Below are 22,096 nucleotides of genomic sequence, written 5' to 3' on the forward strand. Positions count from 1 at the left end.
GCTCTGGCCGCCCTGCGACGCTTGCCTGCTGGCCTCGCCCGCCATCTTCTGGACGAACGCGGTACTGCTGCCAGGGAGAGGCTTCTTGGACGGAGGATTCTCCTTGGGCTGAGGCTTCTAGGGCAAACTTGAAAACCAACCAGGGCAGGGCCATGAAAAAGAACTACACTTGAATGCCTAGGAAACAGTCACCGACTTCATTTTCAACAGCAAAGACGCATGTAAAGGTACATCTCTTTGTTGTTGTTGTTGTTGTTTTTTTTTTTTTTTTTTTTTTTTGTGGTATGCGGGCCTCTCACTGTTGTGGCCTCTCCCGTTGCGGAGCACAGGCTCCAGACGAGCAGGCTCAGTGGCCGTGGCTCACGGGCCTAGCCGCTCCGCGGCATGTGGGATCTTCCTGGACTGGGGTACGAACCCATGTCCCCTGCATCGGCAGGCGGACTCTCAACCACTGCGCCACCAGGAAAGCCCTCCTTGTTGTTTTTTAAATCATTTCCAGTGTGTCTTGCCTCACTTACCACTAGACAAACATGCATTTGAACCCCAGCTATGAGCCAGATGCCTTGCTAGGTGCTGAGAGACAGATGAATCACACAGTCCCTGTCCTAAAAGAAAGCCTGAAGTCTTTTTGGATGAACCTAAAACTTCTCTTTAAAATTCAGTTAAAAAAAAAAAAAAGCCTGGAGTCTTTTTGGATGAACCTAAAATTTCTCTAAAAAATTAAGTTAAGGGACTATCCTGGTGGTGCAGTGGTTGGGACTCTGTGCTCCCAATTCCGGGGACCCGGGTTCGATCCCTGGTCAGGGAACTAGATCCCACATGCATGCTGAGACTAATGAGCCCGCGAGCCACAACTAGGGAGCCTGCCTGCTGCAACTGGGACCCGGTGCAGCCAAATAAAATAAATATTTTTTAAAAAATTAAGTTAAAAAAAACCAAAACCTGAAGTCCAGAGGTCCAGAAACAGGTAAGCCAATGGTAGCACTGCAATGGGATCACTGCCATGAGGGCGCGTACCACGTGCCATAAGGCCCCAAAAGAGGAAGTCTTTCTGGGTCAGAAAGGGAAATGGTCCAAGGGGAACAGAGAAGGTGACATTTGACTGATGGTGAGCAGCCAAAAGGGAGGGCAGGGAAGGCTCAAGTAAGTCTCATAGAGTCAAAAACTCTCACCACTTCCTCCCCTCTCTGTATTGGCCAGCAACATTGTTAGCAGAACACTGGTCACTGGGAACCTTAGAGGGTGTTGAACCTTGGTGGGAACCTTGGAGGGTCTAGAGAAGGCAGAGAGGCAAAAGGTCGTGGGATCTTTTTCAGGATGACTTGTGGGGGGCTGCAGAGACACTGGTTCAGTCCACAGGTGTGGGACAGACAGTAACTGCTGTGGCCAAGAGGAAGTAAAACACCAGACTTCGGAGTAAAAGAAAACTGGGTTTGGATCTCGTCTTTGCTACTTCAACAGCTGTGTGACATGGGCAAACCACTTAACTTCTCTGAGCCACAGTTTCTTCACATATAAATAGGGGTAATAACAATCACTGCTGAGAGGACTTAAATGAGGCCTACAGGGCCTAACACCTGCAGGTCCTAATCAGTGACTGGCTGTGGAGACCTCGGGGCATGATGCTGAGGCCCTAGTGTGGTTCTTCCATGGAGCTCTGTGTCTGCCTGTTCCCAGAAGCACCCCACACCTCTCAGACATCTTCCAAATAGGGTTGGCGCACCTCATGAGACATACTTATACTAAAAGATGATTAGTTGTTTAGCTGGTCCTCCTGTATTTTTAGTGGCTAAATCTGGCAACCCCACTTCCAATCCCACATTTGGGGGGATGAGCCAAGGTAGTAGCCAAGACAGATAATGGAAGTAGTTTTGACACTGCCATGGAAGCCCCTGGAAGCCGCTGGGAACTCAGGCAAACCAAAGTCAGAGACTTTCAGGCAGCTTCTGCAGGTCAAAGCTCATTTCAATCCACTCTCTAATAATGATCCCGGCGTCCCTAAGGCAGGGTCCCTGTGAGTTCTGCAGGAAACTAGTTCTAAGGGCAGGAAACACAGCACACAGGGGAAAATGAGTCTAGATCAAATAAATTTGCACATTAAACAGGCTCCTTCACTGCTAGACATTTATTATGTTGATGTGAACTGGAGATTTCTAGTGGGGGAAGGGGCGATGGTTTACTTGGGGGATGGCTTCCCAATTCCCTCCTGGTCATGGAAACTTGATCTTCACATGCATCCCTGAGGGCTGGCTTTCTAGGAAAAGCTGCTCTAAGGTGACACCTGAAAGCAAAATTACATCAAAAACTCCTATAAACCACAGGCAAGACACAGGTGCTAACCCAGTTCCTGTCAGACTGAACCATTTTTGATCCTGCCAGCGATGCAAGCAGCCTCTTAGCCAGCAGAGATAGCATAGCCATGGCCCACGTGTGGGTTTTTAGGGAGGCTCTCACTTTAAGTGCTGGGATTTTAAGCTGATGGGGTGCTCATCGTCTTGTGGCACAGTGAGGGGTTCTTGGAAGCCTTCCCCAAACTCCCAGCCATCTCTCTCATTATTCTGCTTCTGCACCTAAAATTCCATCACTGGGGTGTGGAGGCCTTGGTACTAGTTCAAGTGCAAATATGCCTACGAAGACTGGCTCGTGAGCCTCCATCAGCCACCCCCATGCAGCGTGAGTCAGTAGATGGGACCCCTCTCAGGTGGCAGCTGTGGTGGCACCTTTGTTTTCTTGGCTGGGAAGTTATTCTGAGGCTCAGAGCAGGTGCACACGTTGAAGGCGGAAGCAGGCCTGAGCCGTCAGAGGGGAGCCGGGGCCCTGCTGGGGCCAGCAGAGAAGAAACACGACCTAAGCTCTTTCAGAGTTTGCCAAGCCCAGGCCTTACTGGGAATCCTGTAAAAATCTAAACACAGGCCTGAAATGACAACCCCTCATGTACAGCTAGAGGCACTTAATCCTTTCCCACAGGTTTCACTCCCCTCTGGAGACTTCCATCTATCCAGAGGCCTCTAGTCGCTGCGGGATTACATGGCATGTACAGGCGCAGGTCAGACTCGGGGCCAGGCCTGCTCTAACCTAGCCCCCAGTTCTGGAAACCGAGCCACCTGCTACCCCAGGTCCAAGACCTGAGTGCTTGGTCCTGCCCCGTCACCTTATTTCCTAAGCCCAAACGTTGATTCCCTGTCAGATTCACCTATCCTAGTGTCTTAGTTTTCTGCCTGTCATTCCACCTTGGGGCCTGTATCCCTCGGCCCTTCACCCCTGCAAGGACTGGAAGTTGTACCCCAGGGCCCAGGACAAAGCCAGATGCTTCTATCACAGCTCTCCTATGCCTCCTGCCTGCTGGGACCAACTGCTTCCCACTAGAGGTCCTGACGACCTTCCCCCTTAAGGAGGGGGCAAGGTCCCCCCTCCTTCCATTGCTGGTCTCATTCCCGTGGTTCTGTCTAAGCTCAGCTGGTGGGTATTTCTGTTTATGACGTATTCCTTCCCACCTCAATCTCCTCCCTGCAACACAGACTCCACAAAGCCAGTTCTGCAGATTTGGGCTGCCATCAGGCATTTTTAGAGCTGGAATCCCTCCCAGGGGTCTTATGGATTTGGCGTGTCTGGGGTGACCTGAGAATTCTGCAAACGACCAGGAGCAAGAACCTCTGGAAAAACTCCTAGCCTGAGAGCCGCCCCATAAGGACAAACCGGACCACAAGGGGGCAGTGTCGGCCAACATTGCTTCACTGAGTTAAGGTCACCCTCCTGTTGTAGCTGCAGAGGGAAGGATGCAGAGTAAAGTTCTTTACAGGAATACGTTTATTTTATGTTAACTTACATGAAATGAGAAAAGAGTTTCAGATGAAACATTCAAGGAGGATTTTTTTGAGGGCGACTTCAGCATTGTCATAGGGGAGACCTTCCATACCTCATTCAGCACATTCTAGAAGGCCAGCTCAGGGCAGAAGTACCACCTGGCTCCACGCCCACCTGTTTTAAGGTGGGAGCAAGGATAACAGGCCAGTATGAAGCAGGGCAAGTTTCATGGCCCCAGGTTTTACGTGCAGAAGCTGCATCCCTGGAGGGTTCCGATGACTTGCCTGGGTCTTGGCTTAGCCAATGGCAGAGCTTAACCCAGGACCCCAGGACCCCGATCCTCGGGGCAGAACATTTTCTGCTGCACTCTGCTGGGCCCCTCCTCTAACCCCAGATGAGTTATTCAGAAGTTATTACTGAGAGCCCCTGAGGCCCAGGCTAGAGGGTCTCCATGCCCCCTTCCAGTTCTGAATGATGGAAGTCCAGAATTTCAGCCTTACCCCAGCTCTTCATTGGAGTATTCCTCCCAACAGGAGCTTCCACCTGGGTAGAGCATAAGGGCACTTGTATTCAGGCTTCACCACAGGTGGGCTTTGCTTTAATAAGCTCAGTATATAAATGGCCCTTGGACTTACAGAAATTATAGATTGGGGGCAAGCAGCTTTGTGAAATGATGCACAGAATTCCTTTAAATAGCAAGGTTCTCACACTCATCACCCTACTTCGCAAGCATTTAAAAGAGAGTTAAACTTACAAGCCTTTAATTTATACCCAACTTTGTGGGAATTCATCTGCTGCTCATTCACTCACATCGGAGTAGAGGGATCAAACAAGGAAAGTGGGCAGGAAGTGAGGCCTCTGGTCCTACTTGGAGGGTGTAAGGACACAGAGGAGAAAGTGTAGCTACTCGACCCTCTGGTCTGCCTGCCTATGTCACACTCAGTAGCCAGAAGGGAGTCACAGCCTGACCAGGGCCATCGGCTACACTGACCCTTCACTGGTCCCTGCTGAGAGTGAGGCAGCCTGCCCTGCCCTCATCCAGCCACTGCTCTAAGGGGAGGATGAGACAAGCACCAAGTCATTTAACACAAGGCGGCCAGAGAGACACAAAGCATACAGTTTCATTGGAATGGGCCTTGAAGGCGGGAGGGACTTTCATAGGTGGAGATAAAGGAGAAAGCAATTTGTAGGCTGAGAAAACCACCAGCAAAAAGTCAGGAAGGCAGGTGAGCTAGGGTGTACCTAGGGAACATCAAGAAGCATTCTCTCTCTCCAGCTAGACTGTATACTCCACAAAGGTAAGAGGTGCATATGATGATCTTGGTCTTCCCCTCAGTACCTAGTTCAGGGTCATGAACCTGGAAGGGACTTGTGATATATCATTTTGGGTGAATTTCTCAAAAGGCAGGACCTTCCCCCAGGGCACTGAGGCAGGTGTGTTGAAAGGGGACTGGATTCCTGGTACATGCATGCTGTGTCAGTTATCAGTTTACTGCCTCTCAGCTGTGAATCCTTAACTGCCCAGCTCCTGACACTGAAGCAAAGCCCTATAAGCATTTCTCTTGCCGGCCCATGATGTTAAGCTTTGTCAATAGAGGGTGCTGAAGAGACATCAGAAGAAGAAGGGGCTTCTCTTCCGGGTTCTGGTACACTTTCCTTTTTTCTTACTCTCACAATGCTGGGCTGGCACACTGAGTGGTTCTCATCTTCAGAGGGTTTCAGGGGCACCTTGGGGGCAGCTTGTCCCAACCAGTTTCCCAGCCAAGGGTCTCCAATGACTTCCCGGAAAGTTTAACACCACCTTCTCGGCAGCTTCTGGGTGAGATGTGTTGGCAACACAGTGGACAGTTTCCCCCTTGACCTTGACCTCAGTGAACTTTTACATGGTTCAGTGGCCCCAGCCACACTCTCTCCAGTGAGATCTGAATTTCAGCCTCTAAGAAGCACCTCTCCCAAATTCACTCCTGTATTATTTAGAGTTCTCTTTACCCCTAAGTAGCCAATCCCCTGTCACTAGTTAATACTTCTTTATAGTCTACCTTCCCTGTTGGAATTACTGTGTGGTTTCTGTCTCCTGATTAGGCCCTGACTGATACAACGCTCATACACATGCTGTCGGGCTGCACACCACAGGCCTGCAAGCCTTGTTATGGCCCAGCCTCGAGGCCAAAGGAAGAGGCTGGAAACAGCAACAGAGCTATCAATGGTTTATTGGATAGGGGATCTTACACTCCTGAAGCCAGGGAGGCTACCATTTATAGGGGGAATTGATGTCAGGTTGGCTCATCAGTTACCGGGAAGACCAGCTGCTGGGGCATATCCCTCCCTCACAGCCCCTTTGGTTAACAACCATCACAAGGGCAGACGTTTCCCTTTAATAAACTGGCAGTTGGAGCCGTCCTGGACTAAGGGTTAGAACAGTCACTAGCTGGGGCAGGAGGCAAACACGTAAGCAGTTACTGGTTAAGTTCTATGATTAAGAGGTTCGGATAGTCAAGTGAGTAGCGTGCAGGTGAAGCAGGGACTGGTTGAGCAGGGGACGTACAGAGAGCAGCCATCTCGAGTGGCCTGACCATACACATGCCTTCACACACATCCCTGCGTACTCCCTGGAGGGGCTGTCCTCGAGCAGCTCCTTGCTCCCTCCTTACTCAGATTTCCCCAGCAAATCCTCTGGGCATTTAGGTCACCTCTTCGTCTTGAATACCTGCTGTATCAGCCAGGGTTCAGTCAGGAAAACAGAAAACACTTCCAGTATTTCCAGTAGGAAGGGATTTAATACAGGGACATTGGTGCTTAAGTCCTGGCTTCACCTGATCCTAACTGTGTCACTATGGGCAGGCGACTTAGCCTTTCTGAAACTCAGTTACCACTTCTAGGAAGACAGAGACAAACATAGTACCATGCATATGGTTGCTCTAAAAAATTACGTAAAATAATCCTTGAAAAATTACCAATACCTGGTACATGGTTAGTGTCCAATAAGTGTAAGATAATGTTGGTGTTACTACAATAGTAGGTTGCTTCGTGGGCCCCAACTCTTCATACTGCCTCATATCCGTACTTTTTACCCTATGTCTTCACAGTTCTTCCCACTAAAAGGATGGAGAACATTTCCGCATCCTTTGGCTTTGAGTTTGGCCAAAGCCAAAGCCAATAGCATAAGATAGAAGTGGTGGTATGCCAATTCCAAGACCTCTGTGCTTCTTCCATTGCCATGAAAAGAGAATGCCAAGGCTAGCCCACTGTCCCCAAGAAAAGGAAGAGGGACACATGAAATGAAGCTGCCTTGGCCGAGCCCCCTAGAAGAGCCCAGCCTAGATCAGTCAACTATTAGACGTCTGAGCTAAATAAATGCTTACTGTTATATGTCACTGAGATTTTATGGTTGTTTGATATACAGCTGATACAACTACCCCTACAGCTCATTATACGTTATAGTACTTGGTGATTTTTAATAGCAGCCCATTATTTGGTTATATGTAATTGTTTCCTTGGGCAGGTCTCTCCTAATTAAGATCGTCAGACTTAGCAAATAAAAATACAGGATCCCCAGTTAAATTTGAATTTCAGATAAACAGTGAAGAATTTTTTAGTTTAAGTGTGTCCCATGCAATTTTTAGAACCTATTTATACTAAAACTTATTTGTCTGAAATTTAAATTTAACTGGGCACCCTTACATATATTTATCTGGCAATCCTACTCCCAGTGCTTGAGGCAGGATCAACATCTTACACAAAAACTGTGAGATGGTTCCCATGGTCACCATCATAATTCTGGGAGAGGAAAGCCATGGTTCAGTTAAAGATTTGCAAGAGGGAGTTCCCTGGTGGTCTAGTGGTTAGGATTCTGGGCTTTCACTGTCATGGCCTGGGTTCAATCCCTAGTCAAAGAACTGAGATCCAGGGCTTCCCTGGTGGCACAGTGGTTGAGTCCGTCTGCCGATGCAGGGGACATGGGTTCGTGCCCCGGTCCGGGAAGATCCCACATGCCGTGGAGCGGCTAGGCCCGTGAGCCATGGCCGCTGAGCCTGCACATCCGGAGCCTGTGCTCCGCAACGGGAGAGGCCACAACAGTGAGAGGCCCGCGTACCGCAAAAAAAAAAAAAAAAGAACTGAGATCCTGCAAGCCATGCGGAGTGGCCAAAAAGAAGAAAAAAAATATTTGCAAGAAGGTAGATCTTGAGCACTTTCTTCTCTCCAGTGACTAAGCCCCTTGTAATAATAATGATGATGGTTTCATTTACTTAGCCCCTGTAGAGGCAGATACTATGCAAAGACACTATCTTAGTTTCACATCAGTGTTGCAGTGCAGGGGAGTGGCTAGATCTTTATCCCCATTTACAAATGAGTACACTGAGCAGCAAAAAGGTAAAATAACTTTCCCTTGGACACACAGCTAGAGAGAGTAGCAAAGCTAGAATTCAAATGCAGCCTTTTCTCTTTCCATATGCAACCTTGCCTCCAATTACCAAAAATGTTTTTTGTCATTTCCACAAAACTGAAGACAACAAAGTATATTCCCCAGCCCCCAATCTCTTTACTGGTCCCATTCAATCCATTCAATGAATAATTGAGATTGTATTAGTTTGCTAGGGCTGCCATAGCCAAGTACCATAGACTGGGTGGCTTAAACAACAGAAGTTTATTTTCTCACAGTTCTGGAGGCTAGACGTCCAAGATCAAGGTGTCGGCAGGGTTGGTTACATCTGAAGGCTGTAAGGGAAGGATCTGTTCCAGGCCTATGATGATTAATTTTCTGTGTCAACTTGACTAGGCCCTGGGATGCCCAAATATCTGGTTAGACATTATTTCTGAGTATGTCTGTGAGGATGCTTCTGGAAGAGATTAGCATTTGAATTGGTGGACTGAATAAAGCAGATTGCCCTATCCAGTGTGAATGGGCATCATCTCATCCTTTGAGGGCCTGAATGGAGCAAAAAGCTGGAGGAAGGCTGAATTGATTTCCTCTGTCTGTCTGAGCTGAGATCTTGGCCTCCTCCTGGCCTTGGACTGGGACTTATACCAGCAGCAGTCCTGGTTATTAGGCCTTCAGACTCAGACTGGAATTTATGCCACCAGCTTTCACGAGCCTCCCACTTGCAGACAGCAGATCATGCCACTTCTCGGCCTCCATAATCCCATGAGCCAGTTCTTTATAAGCTCTATTTGAATTTATGAGGCTGAGCTCCTATTGGTTTTCTGGAGAACACTAATACAAGCCCTGTCTCCTTGGTCTTTAGATGGCCATCTTCTCCCATCTTCACATCATCTCCTTCTGTGCATGTCTGTGTCCAAATTTCCTCTTCTAAGGACATCAGTCGTATTGGATTAGGAACCACCCTAATGACCTAATTTTAACTTAATCACCTCTGTAAAGACCCTATCTCTAAATAAAGTCACGTTCTAAGGTCCTGGGGGTTAGGACTCCAACAAATGAATGTGCGGGGTGAGGGCACATAATTCAGCCCATAACAGGGTTTGTGGAGCTAATCGTGACTCATCTCAATACAGGCTGCATTTAAGAGAGGAACTCAAGAGAACAGATTTCAAATGATGGAATTCTGGATTTCAGGTGGTGGAATTCTAGTTTTCACAGCAGTCCCTAGGGGTGGCAAAGGCCCATCCTATAGTTCTTAATAATGGCACCTCAAAGGTATCACACCCTCTGCCAAAGGGGCCTTAGCAACTGGTGGAATGTGGGTTATTATGAGGACAGGGGGTTGTGATGGTGGCCGGGCTGTGGAATCTTGTGAGGCCAAATGTTAATGCCTCAAAAGATGTCCTTTGGCCCCAACCGGCAGTATTGTGGTTTTCTGGATGGCAACAGAGGACAGGGAGATGATGGAAGGCCGGAGGGGCAGGAGAAAGCCACCCAACCTTCCCCAAGATGGTGCCTGATGACCCCATGTCCGAAGGGAAGTCAAGGGCTTCTTTGGTAAGGAGGATGCCTCTTCTCACTGCCCCAGCCTGTCCCAGCAGGGGGAGGAAGAGCATAATGGGGACACCACAAGATAGGAGCTGAGTGCTGTTAGATTCCAGAGAACTGCTAAGAAGAGTAGGAGACGTGCACCCTATCCCCACACTGGCACCCAGCTGTAACCGGAGACCAGGTAGCCCTTCGTAAGACTGTCAAGCTGGCTTTGAAGCTGGCTTTGAAGACTGAAGCTGGCTTTGGTCTCCCCCATCTAGCTCTCCATGTGGGGCCCTTTCCTCCTCCTGCAGATGGAACCAGGCTTCCCCATAACCCTATCGTTGGTTCCCATATATTGAGGTTCTCTCAATGCAGACCTTGGGTTTCTTCCTCCCTCTGTGGCCCCCAGAGGACTGGATGTCTAACTGGCCTCAAAGTAGAGTGGGAGGTGGGAAAGTTACCTCCAGTAGTGATCTGAAGATCACGAGGAAGACAGACTTCTACTCAACCCTCCCAAAGGCCCCACTTGCAACTTTAGGGCGCCATTCTTCTGTGTCCGTTTGTCCTCTCCTCCTTAACTCTCAGGTCCTGATAACTCCGTTGAAGTTTCTCGGAAGAACTCAGTCTAGATGTTTACAATTCACACCACTTTCAAGCACCCCAGTGCACTGTGCCTGGGGCTGCAGGAGCGTGGCGGGTTAGGGGGTGGGTGGCCCCATGCTAACCCCTCCCGACCCCCCACTTCCCCCTTCCCAGGCCCAGGAGGCAGAGTCCCCCAAGCCAGACTCGTCCTACGACTACCTTGAGGAGATGAAAACTTGTGAGGACAGAGGCTGCCCAGGACCACCTAAGTCACTGTCCTCCAAGGCCGGCCCCGCCACCACCAATGGCCAGGCGGGCGATGGACCTGAACGTGCAGAGCTGCCCCTGGCCCCAGCCGCAGTGGCCCTCGGGACCCCAGGGCCCCAGCGAAACGACGAGATGGAGTTGGAGAAGGTGCGCATGGAGTTCGAGCTCAAGCGGCTCAAGTACCTGCAGGAGGAGAACGAGCGGCAGCGGCAGCACGAACAGGCGATGGAGCAGCTGCGGCAGCAGGCGACGCCCCGCCTGGTAGGTGACAGGTCCCAACTGGGAGGCGAAGGGTGCGGGGAAACTAGGGGTGAGGGGAGCCCATCCCTGACCTGCACGGGGAGCCCACCTTACCTGCTTCTCGGCTGTTCCCCGCCCTACGCCCGCCAGCTCACTGCTTTAGAGCTTCCATGTTAAGCTGAGATCCAACTCTTCAAGGATCAACCCTCCCCAGGAGGGACCTGGAAGCCACCTTGTCCACTTGCCTGTCTATGGGTTTCCTCCTCAGGGAAGACTCTTCAGTATTTCCTCTATGTCTGGATTTCCACCACTCTCTACTCTCTGCATCTCTTAAAATAGGACGCCTGGGACTAGACCCAGAACTCCCACTGCAGTCTGGCTAGTGGATTTTGATAGAACTATCCCCTTGCTCCCCTGATCAGGGCTGCATGTATTCTGTTGGATCACGCTGCCTTGCTGTCAACTAAAACTTAGACATCTTTTGGCAAGAAATGGACCACTCTCCCCTAATCTAAATGGGGATAAGAAAGCCTGCTTGTGATTAAGTGGCATGGGAAATGCTTAGCACTCTGGCTGGGCCATCATAAGCACTAAATAATGAAAGATGTTATTGTTTAAAGCAGTGCTGTCTGGGCTTTAAAATCAGACAGTCCTGGGTTAAAATTCTGGCTCTACTACATATAAATTGTTTGACACTGGGCAAGTTACTGATCCTCGCTGGGCCTTGGTCTGCTCATGTATAAGGTAATACCTACCTCATAGGGTTGTCGTGAGGATTAAATGAAAGAATGCATGTGAGGCACTTTGCAGTGAGCCTGGCACACTGAGGTAAGCACTCAGTGTTAGCTATTACCATTTTTATGTACTCATGCAATTCACTTCTTGACACAAATGCAACAACTTACGTTCATCACTTCTCAATTTTATCAGGATGTAATGTATTAGGCTATGCTTCCCAGCTCTGAGTCATCCTCAGTTCTGAGAAACTTGCCTTCTGGCTTTATCCAAGTCATTGCTATAATTGTTGAGGAGGATATGACCTAAAGTAAATACCACTAAAAGATCTCCCTACAGGTTAGCAATGTTCCATTAATCAGCACCCTTGAGTTACATTATCTCCAGCTCACATTTCTCTACCTTGTCCAGAAAACTGTACTGAGACACACTGTCAAATGGTTTCCCAGAATTAAGATATTACACTATAGCATTTCCCCAATTGACTGGTCTATTTTTTTTAAGAAAATTAAGTTGGTTTTGCATGATTTGTTCTCAATGAACACATGCTGGCTTCTTAACAATTATCTTTTGTTTTTCTTGCTCACAAAATACCTGCTTTTTAGCTTTGAAATTCTTTCTCCTTGCTGGAGGAGATGGAAATCCTTGGTGTATAGTCCTATCTGCTCTCTGTCTTCTGCTTTAAAAAAAAATAGACCATTGAAAGTGTTTTGAAAAGTCTAAAAGGTTTCACAAATGCACAATTTGTTATCAAAATCACAAATATCAGCCATTAGCATGTAGACCACAAACAGTGGCAGAAAGTCCATGGAACCAGAGCCACACCAGGTCTGCAGAGAAACACAAGATCTGTCCAGCCCTCCAGTCCCACCAGAACACTGGGTTTCTTCCTCTGGTCTTCCATCTTCCTGACTATTCCTTTTAGAGGTGGCATCACTGGAGTCATTTCCTGCCCCCTCAGTTTTATTTAGTTACTCTCACATTTTACGTAGTTGGTTCAACAATAGTATGACCAAAACCCCAGTCTTTAACAATAGTTTACAAAAGTGTTTTACTTCCTGTGCATTTACTTGGAGAGTTGACTTAATTTTTAAGCCTCCCACCTCCCTTTTTCTGGGTGGGTGGGTGGGTGGGTAGATAATTGTCATTGTATTGAAAAATATCTCTATGAATATGTTTCTAGTGAATTTAGGGCATCACAGTCCCTGCCATATGCCTGCTTACAAAAAATGTGGCATGAGTTGAAAAGATATTTTAAAGAATGAACCATGGGTGATGCCTTCTTAACTATAGATCAAAATAGTTATATCAGTTTTTACTCTACTTATATGTTGATGCTTTCTACAGTTAAAATGGGGGTCTGTTCAACTTTAATTATATAGATTCTGGAAAAGAGCAACACACAGGCAGAATCAGCCAGACAGCTCAAGCTGCCTTCCCCCACATCCAAAACCCTAAGAGTTTAGGGAGGCCCCATCACCTGTCTCTTACTACCTGTCCGCAGGAGAGACCACAGCCTGACCTTATGTGACATGCACTTGGGCCCAGAGAGTCAGACACAGTCATTTGTGCCCAAGGGACCCCCTCTCATTGTGCCACCATCCAGAAAACAAGGTGGAGTATCTGGGGACACTGTCCAGAGAACACGCCCAAGACCTGGTGTCCAGATGTGGGGATCTCAAGTAGGAAAGAGACTGCCCACCTGTGGGCTCAGAGGCTGCATGGAGTGTACCAAGAAAGGAAGGGGGCGGCCTGACTCAGGAGGGCTAAGACCAGGCTCAAGAAGTGAAAACTCATGAGCCCCCTCTGTGCCTTTGACCTTGCCTAGAATTTTCATTCTTGTCCTCACCCTTCCTCATCATCATCTTGTGGGGTGGGCACGATTACCCTCACCTTAGGTGAGGAAGACAGCTTGCCCGAGGTCACATTCAAGAAGGGACAAGAGCAGGATCGAAGCCCAGGTCTGCCTGGTATCCAAGCCCTGGTTTTGCCATTTCTACTCTCTTCTTTCCCCCACGTTCTCGGGGGGCCTCCAGGACCTCCTTCTCCCCCAGAACCAATTCACCATGTTTCTGTACTGCTTCATCTTCATACACATAATCTATGTCACCAAGGAGATGATCTTCTTTCTCTTCTCCAAGCACTACCTGTTCAGCATCGCAGCCATTTTGCTCTGTTTGATTAAAACTTTATGGTCATACTTCCAAGTGCCTTCGCTCTCTCCATCACTGGGCACCTCCTTCCCTCACCTGTGCCTCCCTCCCATCAGAACTTGCTGTTAGGAAAGGTTTGCTGTCAACCATTTACACCTTAGGGTGGAGACATGATCAGGCCTTGTACTAAGCCTGAGTTCCCACTGTGGATGAAGATGCTTTATTCCCCAAGAGGAGAATTTCAGAAGGTAGCAGTCCAGGGAAGTATCTGTAGGGAGAAGGGTTTAGAAAGCCTTTCCAGAATCACAGAAATCATACCATGACCAGGCTGACTTGGGATCCACCACATCTACTCAGATAGATCTTCCCTGAGGTGTGGGGAGCTGTGGTAGGCTTTTGAGGGTAGGCCCCCCAAAGACATCCACATCCCTGTGAATATGTTACCTTACGTGGTAAAAGAGACTTTGAGATTAAATTAAGGGCCTTGAAATGAAGAGATGATCCTGGACTATCCAGATGAGCACAATGTAATCATAAGGGTCCTTATAAGAGGGAGGCAGGAGGGTGAGAGGCAGAGAAGGAGATGCGGCCATGGGAGCAGAGGGGAGAGTGATGCAGGACCACAAGCCAAGGAATGCAGGCAGCCCATAGAAGGTAGAAAAGGCAAGAAAATGGGTTCTTTCCTAGAGCCACCAGAAGGAATGCAGCCCTGCCAAACCCATTTTAAACATGTGACCTCCAGAACTGTAAGAGAGTAAATCTGAGGGGTTTTTTTGTTGTTGTTGTTTTTTTGTGGTACACGGGCCTCTCACTGTTGTGGCGTCTCCCGTTGCGGAGCACAGGCTCCGAACGTGCAGGCTCAGCGGCCATGGCTCACGGGCCCAGCCGCTCCGCGGCATGTGGGATCTTCCCGGACCGGGGCACGAACCCGTGTCCCCTGCATCGGCAGGCGGACTCTCAACCACTGCGCCACCAGGGAAGCCCCTGAGTTGTTTTAAGCCACAACATTTGTAATAATTTATTGCAGCAGCAACACTAATACAGGAAACTAATACAGGAGCCAAGGTTACCCAAGCTCTTTCCAGCTCTGCAGACATGTCAAGATGGCATCAGCAAGGCATCGGCAAGGATCCATCTAGCCCTGGGCCTGAGCAGGACTGTACATAGTCCACCATGCATGCTTGGAGCCTGCCCTCAGCAACATGCAACTCAAGAAGAGAGATGCTGAAGCTCCAGGAAACCCAGGACAGGCCTATCAGATATCCTGATCGCTGAGCAGCACATGCCTGGGTGAGATGGGGGCAAACTCTGGGCATAGTCCTAGGGGCACTGGTAAGGAGGCATTGATTGATTAGGTGCAGTCAGCAATGCTGCTCCAGTGGAAAAATAGGAGAAAAAAAAAACTAAACAGGCCACACGCCCAGCCCTCAAATCACATACACACACACACACAGATACATAGCAAATAGTTGTCTACAATAGAGATATACACAACAACAGGCAGCAACAACCAAAAGGAACAGACTTTGGGCACTAGGGGACTCACAGGAGGCACAGAAGTGGCCCAGTGTAACAAGGGAAAGGAGTTCACCTCCCCCATTCTCTACACACATACGTGCGCGTGCACACACAGCAAGTTGTCAGCGGCCCCCACCTCGCCAGCCCTGCCCAGGAATGACGGCCAGCATGGGAGACTTTAAGGATAACGCAGCAAACTGAATGGGCACAGCTTTGCAATCAATCAAGTCTTTTTTGACCCTTCCTCTTCCTGGACATAAGGCTCTGCTTTAAGAGGAACAAAAGAATACGTTTCTGTCTTGCTGGGCTCTCTGAGTGATGCAGAGTGAAAACACATGAAAAAGAAGACCGCAGCGGGACTCATTGTCAGTACACATTATCATGCCGTTTCAGTCCACGGTGACGTCTCATTTTCCACCCAGTTCAATACATTCATTCCCATTTATAGCTGCGCGTGACAGGTATTTACTTGGAAGTAATAAAACTGTCATTTCTCATTAAACTTTCAATGGCAGAATTTTTTTGCTATGGGTCACTTCTCACAATCTAATTTGATCTGGGTTTCTGGGGTGGGATTGAGGCAAAAGAAGGAGGAGATCAGGATATCAAAAAGATTAAGGCCCAGATGTTTAATTCACTAGAACAAACAGAATTGGGAGTTTGTTTATAAAAAAAAAAAAACAACTGCTATAAGGCCATTCAATTCATCATCCTGTTGCCAGGTAAAACTGGACTTAAATACACCCATTTTCCTTACAAATCTTCAGAGAAAGATTAGTAAACTCCTTTCAGTTAAGTTAGCATGTCTTCTCACCCCCTTAGCAAATGGCCATGAAATCTCCCCTCTATCCTTACTTCCTACTCTGATAGAAGACTGAAGCCAGTAGCCGAAGATCTACCCTAAGCAAAAATGAAAACAGCTCATGGTCACTCCCCAAACTTGATACAGACCTCACTGTTCAAATGCAACGCAGAAAATCAGAAGGAAGGGAGAGACAAAAGTGGAGAGAGATACAAAAGATAGAAAAAAGGCACAGCCTCGGGTTACCAAGCAGGCAACAAGTCAACATACAAGCCCTTCTGGAGCACCTCCAATGTGCCAGGCACTTGGCTACATGCTTTATGGAGGCCTGGGAGGCAGACATGTACATTATTATCCCCATTTCACAGACAAGGATACTGAGGCTCAGAGAGGTTAAGTGATGTACCCAAGATCATCTTAGATCTCAAGTCTGACTCCAAAGTGATCTTTCTGTATTTCCACACTCCCAAAATCCTGCCTTGGAGGATCTCACAGCCTTGCCGAGGAGATGCAGCTAATACACACTAAAGTATAAAGAAACTATCAGGCACATAGACCTCAGTGATGAAGAAGATTAAAGGAGAGGTCCCTGGAGCCCAGGGTGATAGGAAGTCTTCTCAAAAGAGCAGCCCACAAGGGCAGGTAAGCCTGGGACAGGTAGAAAGGAGTAGGAAGAACTCATGTGAATTAAGATCAGGGTGGGAGTGTATAATCTATACTCAAAGAAGGAGCAGGCACATCCTTGCTCCAGTGAATGGTAACAGGCCTGGAAAACTGATTTGGAGCCAAATTTTATAGTCTTGAATATTGACCTGAGGAATATGAACTTAGTCCCTTGGGAAATAAGGAATCCCTGAAGATTGTAGAGTGAGATGGTGACCCTCCCCCCAAAAAGAGAGGAAATCCTCCCCCCTCCCCTCTCCTGGGGGCCATGTTCTTCCTTGACCTTCTCTTCCCATTTCCAATCCAGGAACATTCTTTCTAAGGTCCCAGTGTGAAGACTGCATTTATCTATAAGAGAAACCCAGCCACAGTGGCTTAACCAAATAGGGGTTTATGTGTCTCACATACTAAGAAGTCCCAGGTTGGGCAGTCTGTGATGGTGAAACTTGTCAAGGAAGTCATAGAGAACTCAGTCATAGAGGATCCTTCCTTTTGTTCCACCATCCTTAGCATATGGCTTTTATCCTCCTCACCCCATGGCTTTTAGCCTTATAATCTCAAGATGGCTGCTATAGCTCCAGGTATCAACTCCAGGTCAGCAGAGGGGGAAAAGAAAGAGCCATCTTTTTTAAAAGCTTTCCAGAAAGATCCACCTAGAGACTTCTGCTTACATCTCATTGGTCAGACTGGTCATGTTGCTGCTCCTAGCTTCAGGACATATGAGGTGTGGTAAGTTTTTGGCCTGGACAGTGTTGCAGCCTTGAACAAAATTAAGATTCTGATAATATGGTGGGGGTGGGGAAGGGGAGGGGTGGATATTGAATAAGCAAATAACTGTGTCTACCTTACCTTGCTGCTTTCTTAAGCCCAGCTCCCACTCCCTGCCCCAGTGTCATGGTCCAGATTGAGAAAATTGGGTAGGGCACAGCTGTAGCCAAGCTGGGCCTGGCCCACAGCTGCACTTCTGCCTTAAGGCCTGGCTCACATACCACAGCAGGGAGGTCATGGTTTTCTCCGGATACACAACTGGAACAGCCCTGTCTTCATCCTCCTGACCTCTGCCTGAGGCCCCAGTATCTTACACAACCAGGGCCACAGCCTTGCCTGGGGACTTAGAAGGGCACACCCCTCTGTGCTGGGAGCCCTCAGCAAAGTTGCAGGAGGAGGTGAGTCTGCCCTGAGAGTCCCTCCCCTTCCTGAGTCCCAGATTCCACAGAACAGAGCCCAGTGCCCCCAGTGTCTGTCCTGTCATCCCACTCACACCGTGATGCTGAAGACAGAGTGTAACAAACAGATCCTACACGTTACACTCAGCTTCAGCCCAAGCAATGAAGCACTAATAGTGAACTTTCAGGAAGGCTTAGGAGGAGAAAGATAGAAGAATCTTTCCTGCTCCCCAAATGGAATCACATACGTTGCAACCCTGAGCCCAGGGACGGGGCTAGAGTCCTGGAGATGCTGAGATCTGCAGGAGGGAAGGGGGAGCAGGCTTGGTTTCCAAGGCCACTTCCCTGCCCGATCTGTTTCTAATCCCACTTTAGGAGGTGACTGCAAGCAAGTTGGTTAAGCTTTCTAGGCTTTATTTGGGTGACCTGAAAATTGTCTAGACTCTAACTCAGTTTAAAAAAAAAAAAAAAAAGGTGGGGAATGGGGAGAGAAAGGGACCAAAGAGCCTTGGGTCTGATTTCAGAAATTCCTATCTAACTGACCTGAGATGTTGTCCAGGGAGCACCTGAAGAGTGTCCCAGTTGATTGTAATGTTCAGCTTTATTACAAAACCTAAATCCTTGCTACTCTACACGTGATCTGAGGACCAGCAGCCCCAGGCATCTTAGAAATGCAGCATCCCAGGCCCCACCCTGGACCCACTGATCGTTTGCATTTTTGACAATATCCCCAATGACTCTTGTGCACCTGAAAGTCTGCAAAGCACTGCTCTAGGTGATGTGACTCAATTCAACCTTTGCTCTGTCGTGAAGACACTGCTCTTGGCCTGGAGGGTCTTCGGGGGTGGGAGGGTACGTGGAGGCAAGATAGGAAGGAGTGGAGAGAGGATAACTGAGCATGTAGCCCCCACCAGTACTGTGGGAGCCTCCATCACAGCTGGCAGGCGCAGGCTGGATGGCAGTGCATCCGCCCCTCCTCCCTCTGTGCTCTTCACCAGTCCTTGCTCTGGGCTTCTGAGCAACCAAATGATTTCTCCCAGCACTCTGCGATTCACCAGAAACTTCCGGAATCCCCCCAGGCCTATCTCTGCCTCTGTCCCTTTTATGATCTAGCTCCGTTGTGTGTAGCTTGGGGGAAAAACATCTCGCTAATATACATTCATTCATTATTTAAAGGTTGCCACTGTTCTTTCAGGAAGGTTAAGCATGATTAAAAGATGGGATTTTTTCCACAGGGCACAGCAGAAAAACTAGGGCTCCCGCATTTTTAAGCTGTTTTGGCCAAGCCTTATTGCATAATTTAAAATCTGTGACTTATTTAGATTTAATTAGCCAAAGGAGCAGCAGCTGCAGGTTCATTAGTCAGTATTTATTAAGCGCTCCCAGAGGGCTTGTCCACGGCTCTTAAGAGCCAAGTGGAGGATCGGCTTTGGACTTGCAATCTTCCTACACTTAAGTAGGAGGGTATCGCAGATAGGGTCAGGAGGTAGGCATTTTTATTCCTCAAGAACAAAGGGGTGGCATCAAAGGGCCTGGGGTCATGAGACAAATCCCACAAACAACTCTGGCATGAGTCAGTGATTTAGGGACTTGTGGTGACAGGTATGATAATAGTGTGCAGGCTCATGGAAAATGTAGAGCTGTACAAATGAGAGGTGTTAGTAAAAGATGAGCAAAGACCGGGATCTAAGATAGGGATCACGGACCTGACTTTAAGAACTGGGAGAAGTGGAGAGGATCAGAATTGGCTCCAGAGTCTGTGAGGCCCAGTGCAAAAGGACAATGCAGGGTGTCTTGCTCAAGAACTATTGAGAATTCCAAGGTGGTGACAGCAGAGCCTGAAACCAAGTGTGAGGTCTCCCTGAGCGCAGGGTCCCCCTGAGCATGGGGCCTGGTACCAATGCCGTGGCAGTCCGCCCAGGAGGCCAGCCCTTGAGGTGGATGAAGGAGACCCTCTGGGGTGGGGGGCTTTTGTGGATCCCCTCAAATCCCATCCTGGTCCTCGGCACCCCATCAGCTGGAGGAAGGGGAGCAGGTGCTATGCATTTTGAAAGGGGGTGGGGACCACGGGAGCAGGCCCAGCAGTGGAGGATGCTGAGTCTGGTGGCCTGGGGGAACAAAAGGTCCCCTCCCAGGCAATGCGGGGGTGCCCCTTGTACAACCACCGGCTCTGGAAGCAGAGTCTGGCTGAGCGGGAGGCACCTCTTGGTGTGCAGGTCACGCCCCAGGCTTGCAGCTGCTAATCCCAGGGCTAACAGAAGCATAGAGCTCTCCAACTCTTGGCGTTTCCCCTCCCTCCTGGCTTCTGCCCCCAGCCCCATTCAGCTGCCCATTTTTCTCTGGGCTAGAAAATCCCAAAATAGGAGAATAAGGCAACACTTTTTACCCTCATGAGCCTCATTTGTATCAAATGACACAGTCACTTTGCCGCAAACTTTTCATCAAAGGAGCCTTTGTAGGGTCCTGGGGCAGAAAGCAGGCCTTGGAAGACAGCCACCAGGAAGCCGGGCAGAAAGTGCTGAGCAAGGCAACCCTTAGTTTAGGCAGTGGTGGGGAAGGGAGGCGGGGGAGGGCGGTCTCAGACATCCTCTATCATGGACCCGCTCTCCTCCCAGCACTCTCTTTGACCAGGAGATGCCAGAGCAGCTAATTGTGTGCTGCAGGGACCAACCCACTGCCGGGGGCTCAATCAGTGCTTGGAGCAAATGAATGAACAAGCCAATGAACTAAAGGATACACTAGACAACCTGAGAGAGGATCCCGAGCTCAAGCCTCTGTGAAGATGTGCTGGAGAGGAGAGAAGGGAGCACACACTTCCCCAGTACCTACTGGATATTCTGCCCCATGCAACAAGCTTTATGTCAACTCATCTCATCCCACGGCCACCCCGAGGGAGTGCTATAACCATCCTCACTTTGCAGATGAGAATGAGACTCAGAGAGGTTCAGGAGTTGCCTGAGCTCCCTCAGCAAGAAGGTGGCAGAGACCAAGTGTGGCGCAGAGCTGAAAGTTGCTTTAAAGAAAGCTAAGAAATCTATGTCTCATTTTTTGTATTTGTGAATGAAGATTCAGAGCTGCTTTGATAACGTATGTGAAGAGTACTGTTACTGTATTTCACATGGTATTGTGCAGTCCACTATGTCTCTCTATATTGTGCACACCTACGGATAGTGGCTTCAAAGGTACTTGGCTTAAAAATCTACCGTTTCATTCCACCCACTCTCTCCCTTCCTCCCACCAAAGGCTGTGGAGGGAAATGTCTCTGAGAGGGGACAAGGTTGTAAGTCCTCACTCACTAGCCCAGGAACTCCACACACCTGCTATTTTCTTGGCGAGAGGGAGATCCATACTCAAAGCCCTTGATAGCTTCCTCTGGACCCCACCCAACATCCTCTGCTGGGTTCATCCAGTCATGTGAGTGGGTCTGTCACTGGCCTGGGGGGTCTTCCCTCTTGAATCAGCCATGCCTGGCTCATCCTGAAGACCTGGATACTATGGCAGGTGTGAAAGGGAGGTGGTCGGACCCAGAGAGAAATCTTACAGTTCACTCTCATTGTCTTCACTTCTGGACAATTTCTGTATCCTCACATACACAAAGCCTCCCCTGGTATCAGAGCTGGCCCGAGTGGGCTCCTAGAAAACAATGAGCTTTGACTGGAAGACTCTGGAAGCACAGAGAAGTGCAGAAAGCCCACCTGCTCTCAGATATCAGACTAATATTGGTGGAACTCCAGACGGCTGCCCTAAGCAAACCACACACTGCAGGACCATCCTGATTCTCAAAACAGATCAGCTAGGGTGGGAGTCAAAAACTGGGATGCCAGAAGGACCCAGGGGGGGCAGGTAAAAGAGGGGAGCTGGCCAGGTGCAGCTAAGAAGAAAGGAAGAGCCAGTGTAAAAAAGGCAGCCCCCCACTCCCCTCCCTCCCTCCCATTTCCACCGTGTGAGGATGCAGGCCCCCTGTCTAGTTGTTCAAGGGCATCCAGGAATCCAGTCTTTTTATGTGTTGGTTCCATCTTTTAACTGTTGGTTCCATCTTTTTAAGCACTCTGTGGACCTAACAAAAGTCTGTGGGCCCACCAGTTCACAAACTTTGAACTTGAGATGTGATTTCCCTTATGATAGAGTCTTCTGTTTCACTCAGAGACATGCTGGGGGATTTCTTCAAACAGAAAACACTCCTAGTTACGAAAATAGAACGTGATTCACTCTAGCACCGCGTTTAAGCACAGAAGCAGCAGTAAAGCATGCT

At 48.8% G+C, this 22,096-nt stretch overlaps 1 protein-coding gene across 1 annotated transcript; it reads left to right on the forward strand.

Moving 5' to 3' along the window:
• Positions 1-9,624: 9,624 nt before the first annotated feature.
• Positions 9,625-13,824, forward strand: TMEM247 (transmembrane protein 247; the record flags this gene model as incomplete). Its single annotated transcript, XM_082642393.1, is given in 4 exon segments — positions 9,625-9,660; positions 9,662-9,742; positions 10,481-10,828; positions 13,543-13,824. Coding segments are annotated over 4 exon segments (747 nt in total).
• Positions 13,825-22,096: the final 8,272 nt, after the last annotated feature.

Source organism: Mesoplodon mirus, assembly GCF_964341445.2.
Source record: "Mesoplodon mirus genome assembly, chromosome: 14".
In the NCBI taxonomy this organism is placed as follows: Eukaryota; Metazoa; Chordata; class Mammalia; order Artiodactyla; family Ziphiidae; genus Mesoplodon; species Mesoplodon mirus.